This window comes from Hippoglossus stenolepis, chromosome 2 (genome assembly GCF_022539355.2).
Source record: "Hippoglossus stenolepis isolate QCI-W04-F060 chromosome 2, HSTE1.2, whole genome shotgun sequence".
In the NCBI taxonomy this organism is placed as follows: Eukaryota; Metazoa; Chordata; class Actinopteri; order Pleuronectiformes; family Pleuronectidae; genus Hippoglossus; species Hippoglossus stenolepis.
The window spans coordinates 20,708,193-20,728,705 of NC_061484.1; the positions used below are offsets into that span (position 1 = coordinate 20,708,193).

A 20,513-nucleotide genomic window follows, 5' to 3' on the forward strand; every position below is an offset into this window, starting at 1 on the left:
TAGCCAGCCGTGGCAAGCTTAAACTGGCAGGGTGGTGAGCCAATCCATCATATCTGACACCTGAATCGGCCACAGTCTCTTAATGCATGAATGGCAGGCTGCATCTGTTTTCTGGCCAACCCCAAACCGCAGCAGACCGCAAGAGACAGCCACACTGGTTACAGACATGTTCCACATATTCACCGAGGCAGAGGAACAATGAGTATCCATCTCTAGTACCTCCCACCACCCACAGATCATTAGAACAGGTTCTACTAGCAACTGTCTGTGGTAAAAGATACTTTACAGCAAATGCTACTGTGTCTATTTTTACTAAACTGTTCACCGAGCTGAACTGGTGCATTGTAATACAGCAGTCCTGTAATAATAATAATAATAATAATATAAAGATGAGGTGATTCTTCATGGTTTGTTTGTCAGCAGGTTTACGAAAAAAACATCTAATAGATTTCCATGAACCTTGGTAGAAAGACGTGAGGGTCAGGAAAGAATCCATCACATTTTGATAAGATTAGGTTTAGATTCAGGATTAGGCTCTTAGCCTAGTTTTAAAGGTTGTAGTTTTAAATGATGTTATTGCTTTAGGTGTTTATCTACCAGCCTTTGTATGAACAGGCTCTTCAAAATATCAGATTATAATCTGCATGAAAGAGGGATTACTACAGGGTTGTTGTATTAGACCAGAGGTTCCAGTGAGTTGGACGTCCGTTTTGGTTTTGTCACTTTGTTTTGGTTTTGTTTTAAAGTAGTTTTAGTCCTATCTAACAAACAAAGTGATTCCTCTCATGAAATGGTGCTTACATTTCAGTGACCTAGTACTGCCAGTGGTTAAAGAAGTATTCACATCTCTCACTAGCAAGTATCGCTCTATAACAAATAAACTAAAAAACTAAAAACTTGTGTGTACCTCAGTAAGTACTAAGCAAAATATACACATTAGTATGAGAAGTAAAATTGCTTATGCAACAGAACCACCTCTGTCATATATTAACACTGTATATGTTATACTGAGGTATTTTGTGATGTGCGAAAATATTATGTGATTACATTGAGGTAGAAATTAGCATTTTATTGGTAGAGTATGTTCAACTGAATCTATTTTCTTTGTAAACTGTTCTACAACATCGCCTCAAATTTATAAACTGACTGTGTGTTTTGTATTTAAAATATTTGATATGATGAAGTAAAAAAAAGTGCAGTATTTTCCACTGACATGTAGTCGAGTAGATGTACGAAGCAAATAATCGTCACTGCACATTCTCTCTCTCTCTCTCTCTCTCTCTCTTTCCGTTTCTACCACGGCTGAAAAGTAACTTCACTATACTGTGAAAAATACTGTAAAAAAGGAGCCTCTTGTACTTTAATTTACACATTATACTTCTACTCCACTGCAAATGTTTTTACTTCACTGTATTCATTTCAAAGTAGTACTTTATGAAGTATGGAGTTTTTCTCTGCACTATTGTTTGTTCGTTGTGGGAACTGTTGGGTTTCTCTATAGTATTGTAAGGTTTCGATTTCACTATGTAAAGTGCCTTACGTTAATGTGTGTTGTGATTTCATGCACAAATAAAGTTGAATTAAAAATCAACATTTTACTTACAAACACAAGAGGAATTTAGAGGATATTAAGCTTTGTTACAGATAAAACTACTCAACAGTGTATAAAATATTGAATGTTGCTCAAACTACAAGAGTAAAATGCTACTTTTGCATCAGTATATTCACCAATGACTTTGACTCGTAATAGAGTATTTTTCTACTTTTGCTGTACTTTTCTTAAGTAAATGCTCTGAATACTGCAAAAGTGAATTAGAATGGAGGAGACTTGAGCGCACAAAAAGAAAATTACCTCTCTCTCTCTCACACACACACACGCACACACACACACACACACACACACACACACACACACACACACACACACACACACACACACACACACACACACACACACACACACTCTGAGGAGCAGCTGTTGGTGGGAGTATGCCAGTGTGTGTCATTACATGTTTTCCTGTGGCGTTCATACATAGTTTCTCTATTCAGCAGGAAAGCCCAGCTCTCAACACCAGACAGAGGCAGCTAATACCCCCGTCTGTCAGAGGCGCTCAAAGAGCAAGTGATTGGAGATGACAAACGAGGCAGTAAGACAGGTCAGGCAGCTCTACGGTGGCAGCAGGGGAGAGAGGGAGAGAAAAGAGAGGAGGTGGAGCCAGAGAGGAGCAGGTAAGTGCCAACAGGGAGGAGGTATTTCGTGTGTGTGTGTGTGTGTGTGTGTGTGTGTGTGTGTGTGTGTGTGTGTGTGTGTGTGTGTGTGTGTGTGTGTGTGTGTGTGTGTGTGTGTGTGTGTGTGTGTGTGTGTGTGTGTGTGTGTGTTCCTGCATGTTTGTTAGTCATACCGTGAGGGTCTGTGGGGGTCTGACACCCAGCTTGTCTGTTAGGAGATAGTTTCCAGCTCTGGATTCACAACACCACCTCTGTCCCACGTGAGGCTCTGTCACTCAGGCTTACTCACTGAAATCCAAAAGAGAGAGAAACACTATGTGTGTGTGTGTGTGTGTGTGTGTGTGTGTGTGTGTGTGTGTGTGTGTGTGTGTGTGTGTGTGTGTGTGTGTGTGTGTGTGTGTGTGTGTGTGTGTGTGTGTGTGTGTGTGTGCTTTTATTCCTATTGATGAACAATATCCTTTCAAGTTCTAAACTTTGGGCAGAGAGTGTCAGGCCTCACCTCTCGTCAGTGAGCTTCACCTTGGTGAGGCTCCGTCCTCAGAGGACACAGGTTACATTTAAATGTTTGAAACAGGACAGAGACAGAGCTCACAACAACATCATCAGCGTCATCAGTTTCATTTCCTCTCAGGTCGGTTCAGTAAAGCTTAACTAGCATTAGTGGAAGAGAACCAGTATAACCATGAAATGTTAAGGACAAAAAATGACTCACTTTATTTCCTGTCCTCACATGGCCTCATCTTCCATTTCACGTGTTACCATCAATTATCATAATTCCCCTTGTGAAGTCCACATATCATCACTATGATAGACAAGGTGGCATTTTTAGGATCAAATGGACAAAACATATTTAGGTGACTACAATTGATGAAGGAGTTTGTACTGTAATTCATAAAATATAACAAATGTTTTTTTTTTAAAAGCCAAAACAAAAATCTATTTAGTTTTCAAAATGTCTTTCTAAAATAATCAGAAACCAGAACAGAAACAAAATTTCAGTCAGTCGAAACTGTCTTTGTCCGTCACTCTGTTTGTTTGGAGCTTCAGAAAAGATGAATAAATTCAACAAATTAATGAAAGAGACTTTACAATAACATGAAAGATTTGACAAAAAATGTATTAGAACCGTTAAAAGATGTTTATTAAGAAGGGAATAAAAAATATGTTCTTAGTCAATTGATTTGTAATTAATATGTTTTATTTTCCCATAAGCAAGGTTGATAATCAGTTTACTGGAACCTTTGTCATTTTAATTTAAAAAGGGCAAAACTATTATTTAATATCTAAATAGTCGGTGTCATCTATAAACACACAATCAAGGAGGCAAGAACATCAAAATCAGCTGATATACAATAAAGTTGCAGAAGGTTAACAAATCTTCTCCAACACAAATTGATTCACTAATCTGAATCTGTAAAGTACAATTCTGCACCATTATATATGCAGATTTAAAAATTCTGGTAATAAAAAATTAAAGGTCTTTTTCTAACACAAGAAAAATGAAACTGTTGCTCAGAGGTGAAATGTGTTGGTTGAGTAGTTTATTACTTATTTCATAAACGTACCCTCCACTACACCAGGCTATTCATGAAAACCCAGGTTATTCGGCACTGGACAGATTAACTTCACTGTGGTATTTTCCTGGTCATAAATTCTCCACAGTGGTTGCGCCTGTAAAAGACTCTTTAACGTGAGCCAGCAGTGGAGCGGAGAGAAGGGCCTTCATGACAAATGCTGCCAGGATAGGGGGCAGCCGCACGGCATGCAAAACAGTCAAATGGGAAAACATTTGGTGTGCAAATCCATAAGTGCATTCAAATGATTTCACAGACAACGCAATTAACCTGAGGGGGGGGAGTAATCAGAATACATTTTTTAAAGGTGTTTCATCAGGTCACATTTCTAAAAGGGGGAACAAGTTCAAACGCCTTCAAAAGTGTTATTTTACATCTTCACAGCTAAAAGACCGAGATGGAACTGGCACTGCTGCAGATCCTGTGACCTTAAAGCGTGTGAGGATCTCAGCGCTCGGTGGTGAGGAGGAGTCTGAGCGAGCCGGGCGGTGGAACCTGTCCGTTTCTGGATCTATTCTCCTGCTTTAATCCCGGAGACAGTCACACCCATCACGCTGCCATTGTGCGGCTGAAGCCTCTCTACGCATGACAGAGTGTAGGTGCTTGGGTTTATCACCCTGCCTGCACGGCCCAAGTCATACACATATTCACATGTATGTACACAAAGACGTGCAAACTCAAATACATGCACGCACGCAAACGTCCCTGTTTTTCTGTACTTTGTGTATTTATATCCTTATATATGATGGACTGAAGACAGACAGTCTGACTCTGACTTACTTTCCTCTCCTCCTCACTCACCTCACCTCTTCATGTTTGACACCAAGACATGAAAATAAAATGTGTTTTATGAAAGAATCCAGAATAACTTGTCAAGCAGTAAAGTTTTAAATGGTGTTACTCAGATTATAGACCCAACATGTGTGTGTTTATTTTAAACCTGACTAAATCCTCATGTTTTCACCTGTGCTAATGTAACATATTAACCCTTAAATCAGACAGGAGCAGAAAATAAAGTGTAAAAAGTGAATAAAATATTTCCACAACTTTAATTGTAATTAAATATTTAATTTATGTTATGGTTAAACTGTTAAAATTAAAATATGTGTTTAGAATAACATTATAAACATTAACATAATCCGGTTTGAAACTGAATCTTCTTTTGTGTCGTTCAACTTCTTCTTCTTTCAAATCTGACAAATCTCATTTAAAAAGTTGCTGAATAAAACCACAAACACTTTATTCTTCATCAGCATTAAGGGGCGTTATTTGTTAAATGAATTTACATTACTGTTTTATTTTAAATATTAATCAGGTCAGCATGTCCTGCACCACTGGCAGCCATAAGGAATTCTGACGCCAGACCAGACTCCTGTTGATCGAATGTCAAACGTGTTCACAACAACTAGAGCTTTTCTGGAACCGCCAGGCGAGGGATGGCGTGAGATGACAAGAGGCAGGACATGACGGAAACATTCTTGCTGTCCCTGTAACTTGTTTGAGAATTTTGTCCAAAAAGGTATTTGTGTTCTTTGGATTTTTTCAAATATGCGTCCGTCGTGTGTTAGAAACATCATCAACACGCCCATTCGCTCGCTGTGAGTTGTACAGACATGGTCCTGCTGTATTCTCACTTGGGTCACTTCCAGAGTAAATGACTCGGACATTTGCGTTCTCACATACAGCCTCTTCGGAGAATTTCAGGAGAATTTCCAGACTTTGGCTAAATTGCGAGTGTGTTTAAAACCTGTGTGCCCCACGTTTTCACGTCCCACCTGACTGACAAACTTCTTAAACTGTTACTAAAGGTCAAAGGTCGCCAGATTTACCAAAATAAGACCCAAGTTGGTATAAACCAGGATTGTCATTTAACTTCAGATCAGCTGATGAAATCAAACTCCTAACATTATATCTGTTTTATGACTTTATCATGTCAGCTTTAAAAGTGTTGGATTTGTTGATATTTGGATTATGATTCAAGCTCATAATCTCTTTGAATACAAGGTTTCCCACAGCCGCACTATTCACATGAGCTGTTTTAATGATTCATATCTATGAATAATAATGGACAAACTGTACATTATGTAAGTTACCTACAAGTCTGCCACAGCATGGATGGTGAATAGACCAGTTGAGACAGCTAAACAAAGAGAAGGACAGTATCTGCTTTGGTGCAGACGTCTTCCTGCACCTGAATAGAGAGAAATCCACGTGAATGGGTTTCTGATGAGGGAGATTATCAGCATTGTTCCACAGTATTTCCTCCGTCAGGCATGTTTCCTCAACAGCTGACCCACCTCTAACCCGTCTTTACACCTGAGCTCGGCTGCCTCTGCCAAGCACAAACCCAGGGCATCTCGCAACAAAACCACAAAGACCACTTGTCATCCAACGCCACCGAGCGCCAGGAGAACTAATCCACGGTTACGACACACGCGGCATCAAACAAAAAAGAGTTTGTTTTTCTTCTGGGTGTCTGTGTGTGTTTTTAAATAATGTGTTAAATTTGCAATTGAGAAGGAATTACAATGGAAATGACAGCAATTATACTGGTAGCAGATTTAGATGCTTCTATCCACAAAGGCAAAGATATGCTGTGTTTGAGTGCCTGATTGCTGGCACACAAGATGTGGCTTGTTTAGGCTTTTTGCCTTAAGCGCAGGTAATCCACATGTGTCAGTGATTGAGGAGGTACAAATCCCATAGTAACAGACACACAGGTGGCACTGGAAAGAAACAGCATACCAGTCTGATTTCTCTCTCCGTCTTGAGTCATGAAGGGCAACCTCCCAGATACAGGTGTGTGTGTGAGACCTACAACACCCAATACCAAGCAACCTCTCTCTCTCTCTCTCTCTCTCTCTCTCTCTCTCTCTCTCTCTCTCTCTCTCTCTCTCTCTCTCTCTGTCTGTCTGTCTCTGCCCCTCTCTCCTCACACACACACATAAACACACAAGTGGAAAGCTCTGCACCGCATCCTGTTTGAGTGGTCATGCTCAAGTCATGCATGGAGATGTGGTGCCACCGCTGCCGTCGCATGTGTCCTGTCTCTGGCGTCGTGGGAACTGAAACTGCGACCACACGCTGTCACCTGAAACCTCAAATACCTACTAACTGATTACTTTTAATGACTGTGATAAGAAATATCCTTTAACATTCAAAGAGCAGAGACAAACGCTAATTTGAATGTTGCCTCGTGCTGAAGTTTTATTCCCCCATCAAGGGAGAGCATGATGATTAAAGGAATTGACATTTTCAGAAATATACCTGTCTGTCTGTCTAGTTAAATTGATGCCACTAAATATGTAGCTGGAGCAAGGAGCCTGTTATCTTAGTTTAGCTCAGCACAAAGGGGGCAACAGCTAGTCTCCCTTAATCCAACATTACCTAATCCACCAAATTAGTACATAAAGCAAAGTGGTGGTTACAGTGGGGTATGTTTCAGGGATATTTCCTGGCCAGCATGTGTCACTTCCTCCAATCTCTTGATGTTTCTAGTTATTATAACGACAGAGAGGAACGGATCTTCTCATCCAACTCTCCGCACGAAAGAAAGCAACTAATTAATTTCCCAAAGTGTCAAATTGTTATTTTAAGAAGATAGTGTTAAGAAATTCATGGGTCTTGCAGATTCTGCTGAATTACTGTGACCAAACCTATCCCTTGCTACTGAGTGTGAGAAGTAAGAACGCAGGCATTTCCCAGCGCCTCCAAGGGCGGGCCCGGAGGACGCGGGACGTCTCCAGGTGAAGGCAGCATGGAACGTTACCTTGGCAGCAGGTACAAAACTATTATATTCCTTCTCCTCAGAGCTCAATCTCACAGCTCATGTATTTAAATGTGTAATGAGTTCATCTGCAGATGTTGAATTTAACAGAAAGACCAGTGTTGGCTTCGCTCTTAATTCCAATGAACCAAAATAAGTCCGAAGAAGAAGAGTTTTAACATAAGACAGATGATAACGTCCAAATGTGGTGGAAATTTCATTTGTTTGGTTGCACTGGTTTTAGAAATAATAATGATGGTTGTAGTTAGTAATAAATGGTTGATAATTGTTGTATTGTACTGTAAAGGCGTTTCTATTATACGTCCTGGGGATACACCAAGGATACAAATTAGCTATAAAACTAACACTGGCTCAATTAACGGCTGTTTAAATAAGCTAGGATGGCACTCGGTGGAGCGTGTACCTCCACCAAGGACAAACAGTCCCCTCAAATTCAAACAAGCTGCACCAAATATCACACACTCATACGTGTCAGTTCCCTTAATCTGCCTGATTCTTTTCATCAAGATTCATGTATTATTGCCTGATCTCGCGATGTTAAAGAAATAGATCCTCTCCATGATCGGGACCCTCAAAATGTCATGGGTTCTTCCCTTACCCATACCCCACCCTTCTACCAAGTTTCATGGAAACACGTTGTGTGGTTTTTGTGTAATCTTGCAAACAAACCAACAAACAAATGGACGGAGGTGAAAACATCAGCTGAATAATAACTAATAAATTATGGTATTGTTTGGATAGATACAAAATATTCAAATGATTATTCTATAAAAAGTATACATGTTATACAGTTGTATAATTGACACATTTACAAGTATGATGCTATGCTTAACTTCTCTGTGCGTGTTGCAAAGTGAACCTCGCCACAAGACAAACTTCCTTTCTGTCCAGTAAAGTTGAAAGGTCATAAACCTGACCGCTTTTATGCAGTTTTATCATTGAGGAGGCTTTTTTTTACTGCTTATGATTCACTCACATAAAAAAATCAATCATCTCTCACAAAACAGACAGGTACAACCTCATTTAGAAGCCAACATGCATTTCTAGAGCCAAGGTCCTTTCCACGAGTGCTTCATCTGCCAAGCTTAAAAAGACATGTCAGGAGTTTGACAGCTGAGATAACAACACCGTGCTGGAGGATATCGGTGGAAGCTGGATGAATACCTGTATCCTCCTGCTGAGGAGTCGGAGGATTTAGGTGGCGGTGAAAGCTTGTCAGCAGTGACACACAAAAGCCTTGTTTGTGCACCGCTGAGCAATCGCAATACCCGTGATTGAAGCGGCGATTATGGTCACGTTATGATAGTAGATTAAGATATTTAATTGCCTGCTATTGCTGCGTTAATTGGTATGTGGTGTCTGACTCACAAAGTCAAGACGGACACCCAGCTAATGAATCAAAAAGGTAGTGAAACTGTCTCATTAAGGCAGTGCTTCAAATTGTTGCTGTTCTATTGTATGGACATAAGCTCATGAGTTCTAGGGTGTGGAACTGTTTTAATGGTGATGTTTGTTTTTAATAAAGCAACGGCTCAACAATTTGGGAAATGTTATTATCAGGAGTGAGATGAAAAGACTGTTACCACTCTTGTGTTTGTACAGCAGTTAGCTTGACAGGTAACCTGACTCTGTCCAAATATACAAATCCACCTACCAACACCTCTAAAGTTCATATCTGGGGTTATTTCTTGCTATTAGAAGATCATCCGTGAGCTTTAGAAGTGCTGGTTGGCAAGTAGATCAGTGGGTAGTGGGTTGAACTTCGGTGGTTCGATCACAGGCTCCTCCAGTCTGCATGCCCATGTGTCCTTGGGCAAGATATTGAACCCCAAATTGCCCCCGATGGCTGTATCATGTGTGAATGGCATGATAGAAACAGCACTGTCTACAGGTGTGTGATGTGAACGTGTGTGTATTGGTGAATGTGTCTTGTATTGTAGGCTAGAAAGACTAAACTAAACCAGCTGCAGGCAGAAGTTACCTCCACCAATGAGGATATGTTTCTGTTTGCATTTGTTTGCTTGTTAGCTAGATTACGCAGAACCTACTGTTGCCATATCCTTGATACTTGGTGGAGGGGTGTCGCATGACGCAAGAAAGAACCCATCACATTTATTTGAGCGATCTTAATGGAAAAACCAGGCATAAAAATGTGGTTTCACAAGGGTAGTGGTTGGTCTACTGCCATTTCAGTTTCATATTTACTCATCATTACACTCAACTAGAGAGTAGATTGGTGTTTTTCCTAAAGGAGTTCTATTTTTGAAACATTGTTGACAGAACTTCCTGCCATTACATGCCCCCACACAGAATGAGCTGCTCCACACTCGCACACTCGACCTACTCAAGAGAAAAGACAGCGAATGCTTCACTTCATGGGAGATACTTTGCCAAAGCCACAGGAACTCGTTGTATGGTAACAACTCGTCCCCAGCCAACCTTGCTCTTCGCCTCCTGTCAGGCAGCAGACACATTCAGAGGATAATGAATCCATGTCAATGAAGGAGAACAAAATACTGTTGGTGCACTGCTCCACTTGTACTGTACAACCGTCCTGATGTGCGTTCCTATTGTGCAAGTAAGGATCCTTTCAGGTGCAGGCACGGATAAAAATGCTCATGTAAATGGCCGGCCAAGGTGCAGGCTTAGACATCTGTGAGGTGTTGAAACATAGATCATAGAACTGACATTCAGGCCCTGACACTTGCAGCCGGGCATGACTATGATTGTGAGCTCCAATACAGATACTGTCTCGCTATCAAGGTAAAGGGTGAGTCAGACTCCGTGTGAGTCATACAAAGAAAACCTGATCCACAACTGCCTGTGAATATAGTGACAGAAACGTGGAAGATTTGATTATCTTCTGGTAAATGAAAAGACCGATCTGCAGCGGTGCTCGAGTCTCATCATCTAGGTCGAGATGTGGTTTTACGCAGATTTCTTCCTCTTTCCTAGAATCCCACATTCATCCTCCAACGTTTCATGAGTTTTTTCGTTGTTGTGATAATAAGTTTGAGTTGAAAGGCGCTGATTGGAGTGTTGTTGGCTTTGGCTCACGGAGCTGCTCTTTCTCTGGTGTGGCCGCTCAAAATGATCCGACCACGTTTAATTGACTCCGATGGGTGTGGACTGTTTGCTGCGTTTTATGTTAAACTGATGTTGGCATGAAATGGACTTTCATTTCATCGATGTTTTCTTTCTGTTGATTGATTTATTAATCGTTCTGTCTACAAAATAGTGGCAAATGCTGATCATAATCTCCAACAGCCCAAGACGATTAATTCACCATGCTTGATGTATTCAATCAATGATGATGCCAGAAATGCCTTGTTTTTGGTGATATTTGTTGACACTTATTGTTCAGGTTGGTGTCACAGTGTAGTCATGTAATGTGTGTAATGTAAAAGAAGGAGTGAATTGAGAGTCATTTGAAAGTAAGTTAACCAGATTTTTCAAAGCTGCAGTTGCGAGTCCCACACCTTAGCTACCACACAACTCCTGAGCAGCGGATGTTGATGTTAGCATGGTGTGAAGATGGGAAGCAGATCTCCTTATCCAAAGGTGCCAAACAGTGACAAAGACCAGATACCAGACATGGACACAGACAGAGCTGAAACAAGTCGGCAGAGTCACTCACTGCTCAAATGGAGCCTGAAGACGACACTGAGCTATCAGCGCAATACCAGAAAATCCATGTCAGTGTCACTAAAGCTGCTTTCAGACATGAACGTGGAGTTTGTCTTTCACAGATGAAGAAGCAGCAGGTCAGATGTGTTCAAAAACATAAAAACATGTGGGGAGGGCGTGCAGGAGGGAGGACATGACGTTTAAATTCCACTGCGGAAAGCACAGTGTTTTTTTTTACAGCACATCAACACCGGCACGGCCAAAAGCTTTCGAACCTTGTTGTCTTTCCGAGTTGACATCTTGGTCTGCGTCCTCTGCATTTAAAAAGGTACATCTCACGTAGGAACCAATGGGCTGAGGGAAGAAGTTGAGAGCTTGTTTCTCAAAGAGTTTGTTGATAAGTGATATATGGAGTAACCACAGCCTTATCTTTTAATGCCAAATAGACATTAATGTAGCCACTGTAGCGTCACCGGTTATTCAACAGGGTTAATCAGTCATTACAGACTTGTGGTATAGGCCCAAGTATTTCAACCGCTTTGGGTTATTCACACCCTGTGGTCAAATGAGATTGTTGAGAGTTACATGGTAATTATGAAATAGATTAAGTGTGAATTAATGTGGCACTGCTAGGGAGGAGATGCCAGGAAGGAATTGTCAGGATCTTTTAGCCTCAAGGCCGATATATACGCTTCAGAGGAACTCGTTCATACGACATCTCACTAAGCCACAGGGCACGAAACGAACGTTCTTGGCTGCTTGAAAGCGACCAAATGCAAAAGGTGGGGACGCCCATCGTGGAGCATGGGGAGGCATTCAAATCATTCATATTACGCTCATGGTGCAAACTTTCACGGGTTTTTCCTGGAAAGCATTTAAAGCTGTTGTATTTGAAAAGTGACAGAAGTAGATTCTGAGGTTCAAAATGTGTGTGAGGGGGTTCAGCCACTGTCGCCCATCCAATAAGGACTTTGCCTGAAGCCTATTGAGGTCTTCTACCATCTTGGAAGATGTCCCCTTTTTTTATGGAAGGCCGGTTGGTTCACCGAACACCTACAGCCTACTTAGTGACTGTAATTAACTGTATTTACACTGTAAGCAAACCTCTTCTCTAAACATCTGTCAACCAACTGCTCTCTGAGTGTATTTGTACAAATAGTTCCCCAGAATTGTTTGTTTTATGTTTCACAGTAAATGAATGACTACCGTTCGTTGTGCCTGTTTGCTCTTCACATGCTGAGCGGTGTATCGTCACAAGATTGTTTTCTTTAACAGTGTACACACTTGTACTCATCATTTCACTTCAGAAATCTTTTAGACCATCAGTTAGAGTGTCATCCTAACACACCTTACCAGGAAGCTTTGCACTTTAACGACTCTCACACACGAGAGAGCACAAAAACAACAGTCCAATGTTTGATTACCATTGAAACTTCACAATTGAACACCTGAATGAATTAGAGAAACCACCCTTTCTTATTTATTGTGCTCCTGTAAGTCAACGTGCATATGAGGGACACACAAACGCACTCACACACAGTGTGATTTAACGGCAGGTTTCCTGGGCAGTGCAGCGCTTCAGTTATGTAAACTGGCCCAGGTTTGGAGCAAGTCAACCGTCAGGACTTTGCATCCTCAGCAAGCCCCTGCAGCTGCTAATGCAAACAAGAAGCCTTCGCTTTCTCCACAGCGTCCTAACTGGGTTAAATGTAGACTCAAAATCGGCCTCATCCTAATGAAACATTCTGTGATTAAAATATATGGGGCATTTTTGCTTGTGCATTTCATTTCTGATATTTGATCACTAGCTGGTGGGGGTTTCAATGACCTGCCGGTTTAACATAACAACTCTAACATAGGTACACACCCACAGAGTTTAAATACTTGACACCTTTTGGATGAGGGAAGAAACAACATAAAGAAACTCAGGTCCAGACGCCTATGTACACTTCTACAACTCCTCAAGATATTTTTGAGATATTATTGATGTTTACTGCTTTTGTAATGACATTGACAACCAGTAACATCCTAAAACAAAATTCTTCAACAAACACATTGCATCCATGAGGTGCGAATGTGACAGATATTCATCGGGCTCCTGTTTCTATCTGTACTGAACGACACCTGTAGGCTGCACACACGCAGCCACCAAATGGTTAAAGTCGAGTGTTCAAATTCAAATGTCTCATTTGCTTGTCTTTGTTTGGAGAGAGCCGTTTCTCACTGGCACGGCCAGAGCTATATGTGAGACGTAAAGTGTAGAGCCCCTCATTTGCCTGGGCTGCAGCCCGGCTCTCTGGGGAAGCTGTCCCAGCCTCCAGTCCTCATTTGCGTCTCCACACTGCTCTGTGATGGACAGGTGGAGGCCTCTCATGATGGCATCAATGCATGGCTCCAGAGCCCTTGGCCTTGGAGGCCCGGACATGTGCTCTGTCAGGCTAAACCCAAGTACACTTCAGGAGGAAGATGTGGGGCCAGGCTAGAATCAGAAATTCCACATATAGGAATTCAGGACTTTGAGGTGAATGCTTAAAGGACCACATGGGAGCACAAAGGGTAGACAAACAAATCTTAACAGATTCTTACATTTTGTAATAAAAAGATTCAGCTGTACTGGTCATTTTAGTATACACAGTATGTAATGTGTGTATACTGTGTAAATAGTGTAAAGTTGATATTGTGAATTGTTATTTATACAACCAGCTACAATATTATTAATCTTGTGTCCATCTGCTGAATCTACATCCAATATTAAATCTACTTTTAGCTTAGCGTTGATCTTTAACTGGACTTCAGGGGAAATGTTTGTGTCTTCAGCCGCTAAATGCTACATTGTGTTGAACAGCATAGTTTGAAGTGTGTGTGTCTGCTGTTCAGTGCTCAACAGGTTTGTGTGCAGAGGGTTAATTAGAGCTTCATCACGTTGTCAACCACAAAATCAAAACAAAGAGCTGAAATATGCTTTAAAACACCGTCCTGCAGAGCTGAGGGGAGCTGGAGAGTGGGGGGGTTTCTCTGCTTTGGGTTCGTCACTACGAGTGTCATCTCACACATGATTAATGAAAATAACGAAAAAAGCAAGAAAATGATTATAAGATTGGAATTGATTGACTGTCAAAATGTTGCTTTTAGAAACTGTGAACTAATGAACTTTTCAAGTCCGTGCCATTGAAATCTACACCCGTTTATAGAACATTTTTAAAGACACATGTTGGCAGTGAGTTCACCTTTCAGCAACATGAGCCATATTTTTTAATCCACCGGCACTACCACTAAGATGAAAGGCTCCTAAACAAATATTAGACAGTAGATGCTGCACAGATGCCAAATCATGATGCATAAGCAAACTATGGCAACTATGAGCCTGAGCTCCAGTAACAACAGCTAGCTGAGAAACAACTCGCCACTAATTGTTCATAACCATGAAGCATATAAAACCGTCTTAGCGAAAGGGTGAGGTCCACTACGTGTCTATCACATCTGTCAGATGCAGAAGTGGAATATCCACACAAACACATTATGCCAATCACGTGGATCAGTGCGCTTAATAAAAAAAAACTCCTCGTGTCCTGAGAACACAACTCAAATTACAAAGCTTTCTTTTATTCATCTTTTTTGTTGTCGCATTAATTCCCCGCTGCAGAATTGAATGTAGGAGAATGAAGATCTGACCTGAACTAATTTATTTTAATGTGCATATAAGAGCGATTTCTGTTTTTTAAACTGTCCTTTTCACAACCTTAGAGAACTAAAAGACACAGTGAATAGATTGAAACACCAGCTCATGATTGTATTTACATTCAGACTATAAATAACAATTTTCTGTATAAATGTGTATTATTCATTTGATTATGTCGTCACACGGTTCAATAAAAGGTAATGAACGTCATCACAGAGCCGGTTGTGACGAATCCAAATTGCATGTTGTGTGACAGTCAAAACTAAACTGTTGACAATAATGTCAATCACATTTAAGAAGCTGAAGTTATTGTAACTTGTTCTGTTTTGTTTGTTTTGTAAAATGATCAAACCAGCTGGTGATTCACTTTCTGCCTGTATACGGATCAGTGAATCCACCAATTAGCATCAATTCACATTTAGGCTGTAAATGCTACCAGTGACAAATGATACTGTCCACTGGGATCCAGTGGCTCATTCATTTGCCTCTGCCTGACTCCTTTCCCTTACAGGGGGTCAGGTAGCTTTGTATGGCCTCTACACACTGACTGGGATGATGCCCATTTTTTCACTGAGCAACACGAGGACAAATACATACGACAACCATTTGAAAAACAAAAATCATTTGAAAAAGAATTTATAAAACATGAAAAAAAAACCGCCATTAAGATAACATATACTGAATAATTTTACCCGTCTGTCTGAAAAGTCTCAATAACAATCAAATTAGTGAATCTAAAACTTGTCTAAACAACAAACTATCAATGACTGAGGCTTTAAGATTATACCTAGATCATTTTTAAATGACCTAGATAGCCTCTTGGAATAAAAACATAATGACAGTAAATTTAAACTTGATTACTAACTCTGCAGGTATGTTGACTCACATTTTAACATTAAAAAAAACCTCCGCCTCCTCCTCCTCCGCCTCCTCCTCCTGTCACACACGAATCCTGAACCCTTCATCAGGCCGTTTGTCTGTGCAAACCCACGGTCTCTCACCACGCTCCTGCTCTGACACATGTCCTCCGAGTTAACCCGGCCTGGTGTTGAGCAGTGGGAGTGTGCTGCCATGTATTCCTCTGTGTTTGCTTAAGAGATTAAAGTGATAAGCCCGAGCCCTCGGGAGTCCCAGGATTTCATACCACCAGAGCTGCACGGAGCATCTGCATTGTCTCCTAAACTGGAGCTGCTGAAATTGAATAGTATTTGAAAAGTCTTCTTAAAAGCAAATGTTTCACAGATTAGACTATCTAGGAACCAAAACTGTGCAAAGAAAAGAAAAAAATTGAGGCACAAATAAAACTTGACTTTTAATCACGTCCATTTATTCCTTCAAGACATTCGTAATCAAAACTAATTTCAATGAACGATCTCCATTTGAAGAGTTGGTTATTCCTGTCACTCAGGTTCCTCCCAGGATTATGATTATGGGCTATATTTTGCATGCTGAAATCACAGAAGGGCCTTTGTCTGGAAAACATTTACATCTCTTAACACAGCTGGCTTGCCCAACCACTGGCACAGAACAAACAAGGAAGCCAGGTAGAAAAACAAACCCGTAGGTTAAGTTACCACTAAAGAGCTCTTTTAGTGTTAAACGTCCAAACAACGTGGACCAATTCAGACTTTTTAAAATAAACTGAGGTCGGCTTTAAAGGGGAATTTGAATATGAACAGGAAACAATGTTTGTTTTGACAGGTTCTGGTCAATAGACTGAAGGAGGTTCCACATTAAACAACTGTGATAGTTGCACGTAAATGCATTAAAGGTAAATAAAGGGGGGGGGAAATGTGTTAGTTTTTTTTTTTTAAATCAAAAGTAAAAAGTAGATCATAAGTTGAGGCCATTAATTACTGCTTCATTACTATAAGTCAACAAATCTTTAATAGAAATTTCCATAAAAGTATTCAGACTTTGTCAATCATGAACAATAGGCCCTTATAAAGCTGAGGTATGTTGCCTGGGGGGGTGTGGCCCCTCAGGTGCTGTGTGGAGGTAATACACTCCTCAGGTAACGCTGTGTGACTCATTCTCACACACACCTTAAACAGCGCACATGGCGCTGTTACACCTTTACTCTTCAACTTAGCCCGACGACGAACTGTGGGAATAAACTGAATGAGCGCCGCACGCAGCGAAACAGGATTTCTTAGAAGAGCAGAGGACTTGAAGGAAGCGTTGGACTTGGACTCAAAGACAGTGAGTTGTGAGGAACAGATTTTTCTTGAAGGAGGATTGTTTGTTTCCATCGTAAAGAATCAAATTAGTTTTCTCCGTCAGACTGTGGAAGTGACAGTGCCGCACAGAATTTGCAGAGAGCTCACCTGATACTTGATAGTAGTTCTCTTTCGAGCTGTCCATGACAATGCCGGTGGTCAAAGTGGAGAAAGACTCTGCAGCAGACACTTTGTCTGACTCCAACCCTCCGCCACAGACAGAGGAGCAGCCCAAAGGTCGGAGGAGGAAGAGACCTCTCCAGCGAGGGAAACCCCCTTACAGCTACATCGCTCTCATTTCCATGGCCATAGCAAATGCCCCGGATCGAAAACTGACTCTGGGGGGCATCTACAAATTCATCACAGAGCGTTTCCCCTTTTACAGAGACAATTCAAAGAAGTGGCAGAACTCCATCCGCCACAACTTGACACTCAATGATTGTTTTATCAAGATCCCCCGAGAGCCAGGGAGGCCAGGAAAGGGCAACTACTGGGCTCTAGATCCAAACGCAGAGGACATGTTCGAGAGCGGCAGCTTCCTGAGGCGGAGAAAGAGGTTTAAGCGCTTAGACTTGACCACCTACGCCGCATTTGTCCAGGAGACACCAGTTTTCTCTCCTGTCCAGATTGCCAGGTCAGCTGCATATACCAGCTCATTCTACTCCAACATGACCGTCAGTCCGACCTACGGGCAGCAGCTACCGTCTGCCTACTACCCCTCGTCATCACCTCCTGGTTTCGGACCAGGTCAGACCCGCACGTTCAGCATCAATAACCTCATGGGACACCCGACCCCAGCGAGCATGCTGGGAGGTCAAGGGGCCGAGGGGATGCAGCAGCCCAGTCAGGGCTTATGCAACAGGACAGCACCTCCATGCCTCAGCCCACGGACACGCAGAGTCCATGGAGCATTACGGCAGGATCTCCCCAGTGCAGCTGGGTTCCTTCTCCCAGTATAACAGTGCTGCGGGTCCCATCAGCAACACCGGGGGTTACCTGCGACACCCCACATACCCAGGGAATATAGACAGGTTTGTGTCTGCTATCTGAGATCATGAGAACGTCGATTCCAGCATCTCACTACGTTCTTCACAGAGACTTGGAGACAGCAGCAAGTGAGCCAGACATTTCTGCACACAAACAGGATCGTTCTACATTTTTTGAATAGACAAAAGTGGTCAGACTGAATACAGACACTTCTCCTGACACAACTGTGATTCATACCATTAAAGCTAACAATCCATTTTTCAGTACTGAGGGTAATTTACTTAAAGGTCAAGCTTCAAATCTGGTTTTAAAATGTCACGGCTTCTTCGCAGCATGTGAGAATGTAACATTCGTCTAATTTCATGTGTGGTTTTTGCGAGCTTCTTTTTTTTTGTTGCCATGACTTGAACGTGCAAGTTAAAAATGATTTACATTACTAAGTAAGTTTAAACGGCAGTTATTGAAATGTTACCATAAATTATTGTGTTTCGTGGTCATAGGCTTTGCATTAAGTGGCTTTTATGAAGAACGTCAGCTTTAGTTTTTTTGCATGTATTTTGTTGCCAAATGAAAATGCATATTAAGTCATCTTTTTGGAAATAAACAATCTTATATGGGTTTAAGAATATCATTCTATAAATTGTGTTATTGCTATTACAATTATGCAAATATGCCCTAGTAATATCTTACTATCATTTTTATTGCATTATTCCTAAAGAAAAATATGATTCGCCGTCAGATTAATTCAGTTCACCACATTTAACTATGTTTGCAAAAAAACAAAGACAACAAATCCAGACGGGAGACCGGCAGGAATGAGAAATGCACTCGGACATGTTTCTTTTGTGTTGACTTGGCTTTCTTCGCTGTTTCAGCTCAGCTGGTTTCAAGTGTTGTCTGGAGCCACAGTGTTAGCAGTAACCGTGACCAGCCGCAATTATCGTGTCCAGACATCTGCACAGCACTTAGAAACGCAGTTAATCTACCACATGGATCCACAAAGTCAAGAAAATTAATTGACTTGTAACTCAATATTTCAGCCAAGGAAATTAAGTAGTGGGAGTTCTTAACCCGACTCAGACAAGATGAGACGCGTGCGGAAATACTTCGTAATATTTAAGACACTTTATTTTCTATCAGAAAAGAAGCTTTGTTGATAGATTTTAGTTGGTGTTTAACAAAGAGTCTTTGAAAGGGTCCTAGATTTTCTAGAATGCTTCTCAATCGTTCCATCTGTGTGGATTAAATAAAGATAACTGACATCAGAAAGTGTTATTAAACTATTTCAAATGTTAACAGGTCAAAACACCGCAAAGATTTCTTTGACAAAAGCTTTGGTCATGGTCAAGATTAAGGGTAAAGATTGATCTCCTCCCATTACACAATTATTGTGTAATTAGATGAACAATATTGAAAACAAAGAGATTCAAATAATCTCAGGTGAAGACCACAGACCTACATTGTCTCAACGGCGGCAGCAGGTTAGATGCACAGTAGATTGTGCTAAAGCTTGAGAAAAGGGGAAGAAACTGATGCTTTCTGTGCATCTCATCTACATTAAATTACAATTTAAAATTCTACAAATTTTTACCGAATGAATTTAGACGTGAGAAAATAAATCCCTGAAGGGAAACTAACTTAGTTTTAATTTTTTTGTTTTTAACAGAGTGAGCTTCACCTCTTCTCCTCGGAGGTGGTTATGTTTTCATCTGCATTAGTTTGCTCGTTAGCAGGATTACGCAAAAACTATTCAACAGATCTCCATGAAATTTTGTGGAGGGGTGGTGTATGACTCAAAGAAGAGCCCATTACATTTAAGTGTGGATCTGGATCAGGGGGATAACCAGGATAATTTGTTCCACTTTCTTCAACATTGCAAGTTAGGATGCGCTTTGATTTTTCAACATCTTCATCGATTTCTCAGAATAATTCATGGATCTTAATGGGGGAGACAAAATTTAAAATAAATCAGTCAGGTTTAGGGGACTGATATTTATGAGTGTGTGCAATTTGGTGCAGACCCAAATAAAAACATGGATGTAGTGAATTTAAATGTGGTTTCATAAGGAGACTGTTGGGCCCTGGTGGAGGTGTTTGTGATATTGTAATTTGTCATGATGATATTTATGCACGATTCAAGTATCATTAACATTTTATCCACTTTTCACAAACAATTAACTATAAGAGAGCAGAAAATGAAATGAATCAAAACCTTAAATACATCTCTCAGAAAACCTGACTGCTAACACTTGATTTGTTTTATTTTCCATCTAGCGTGGTGCAACACATATGTAGTTATTCTGCATATTGTATTCAAATCTAACAGCGGCCTTGTGTGCTGCTATTACTGTGAACATGAATGTTACATGTAAGAATGTTTGCTGGCACAAAATTTGCTGTAAACCATTTTA

General features: G+C 40.9%; 1 protein-coding gene and 1 long non-coding RNA gene across 2 annotated transcripts; both read left to right on the forward strand.

Annotated features, from left to right (window-relative positions):
* Positions 1–1,966: 1,966 nt before the first annotated feature.
* On the forward strand, positions 1,967–4,855 carry LOC118124133. Its single transcript, XR_004698698.2, has 2 exons — positions 1,967–2,229; positions 4,188–4,855. It is a non-coding gene; the product is annotated as an uncharacterized LOC118124133 (long non-coding RNA).
* A 12,048-nt stretch (positions 4,856–16,903) lies between these two features.
* foxe1 (forkhead box E1) lies at positions 16,904–18,733 on the forward strand. Its single transcript, XM_035183531.2, is given in 2 exon segments — positions 16,904–17,967; positions 17,969–18,733. Coding segments are annotated over 2 exon segments (906 nt in total). The 5' UTR covers positions 16,904–17,258; the 3' UTR covers positions 18,166–18,733.
* Positions 18,734–20,513: the final 1,780 nt, after the last annotated feature.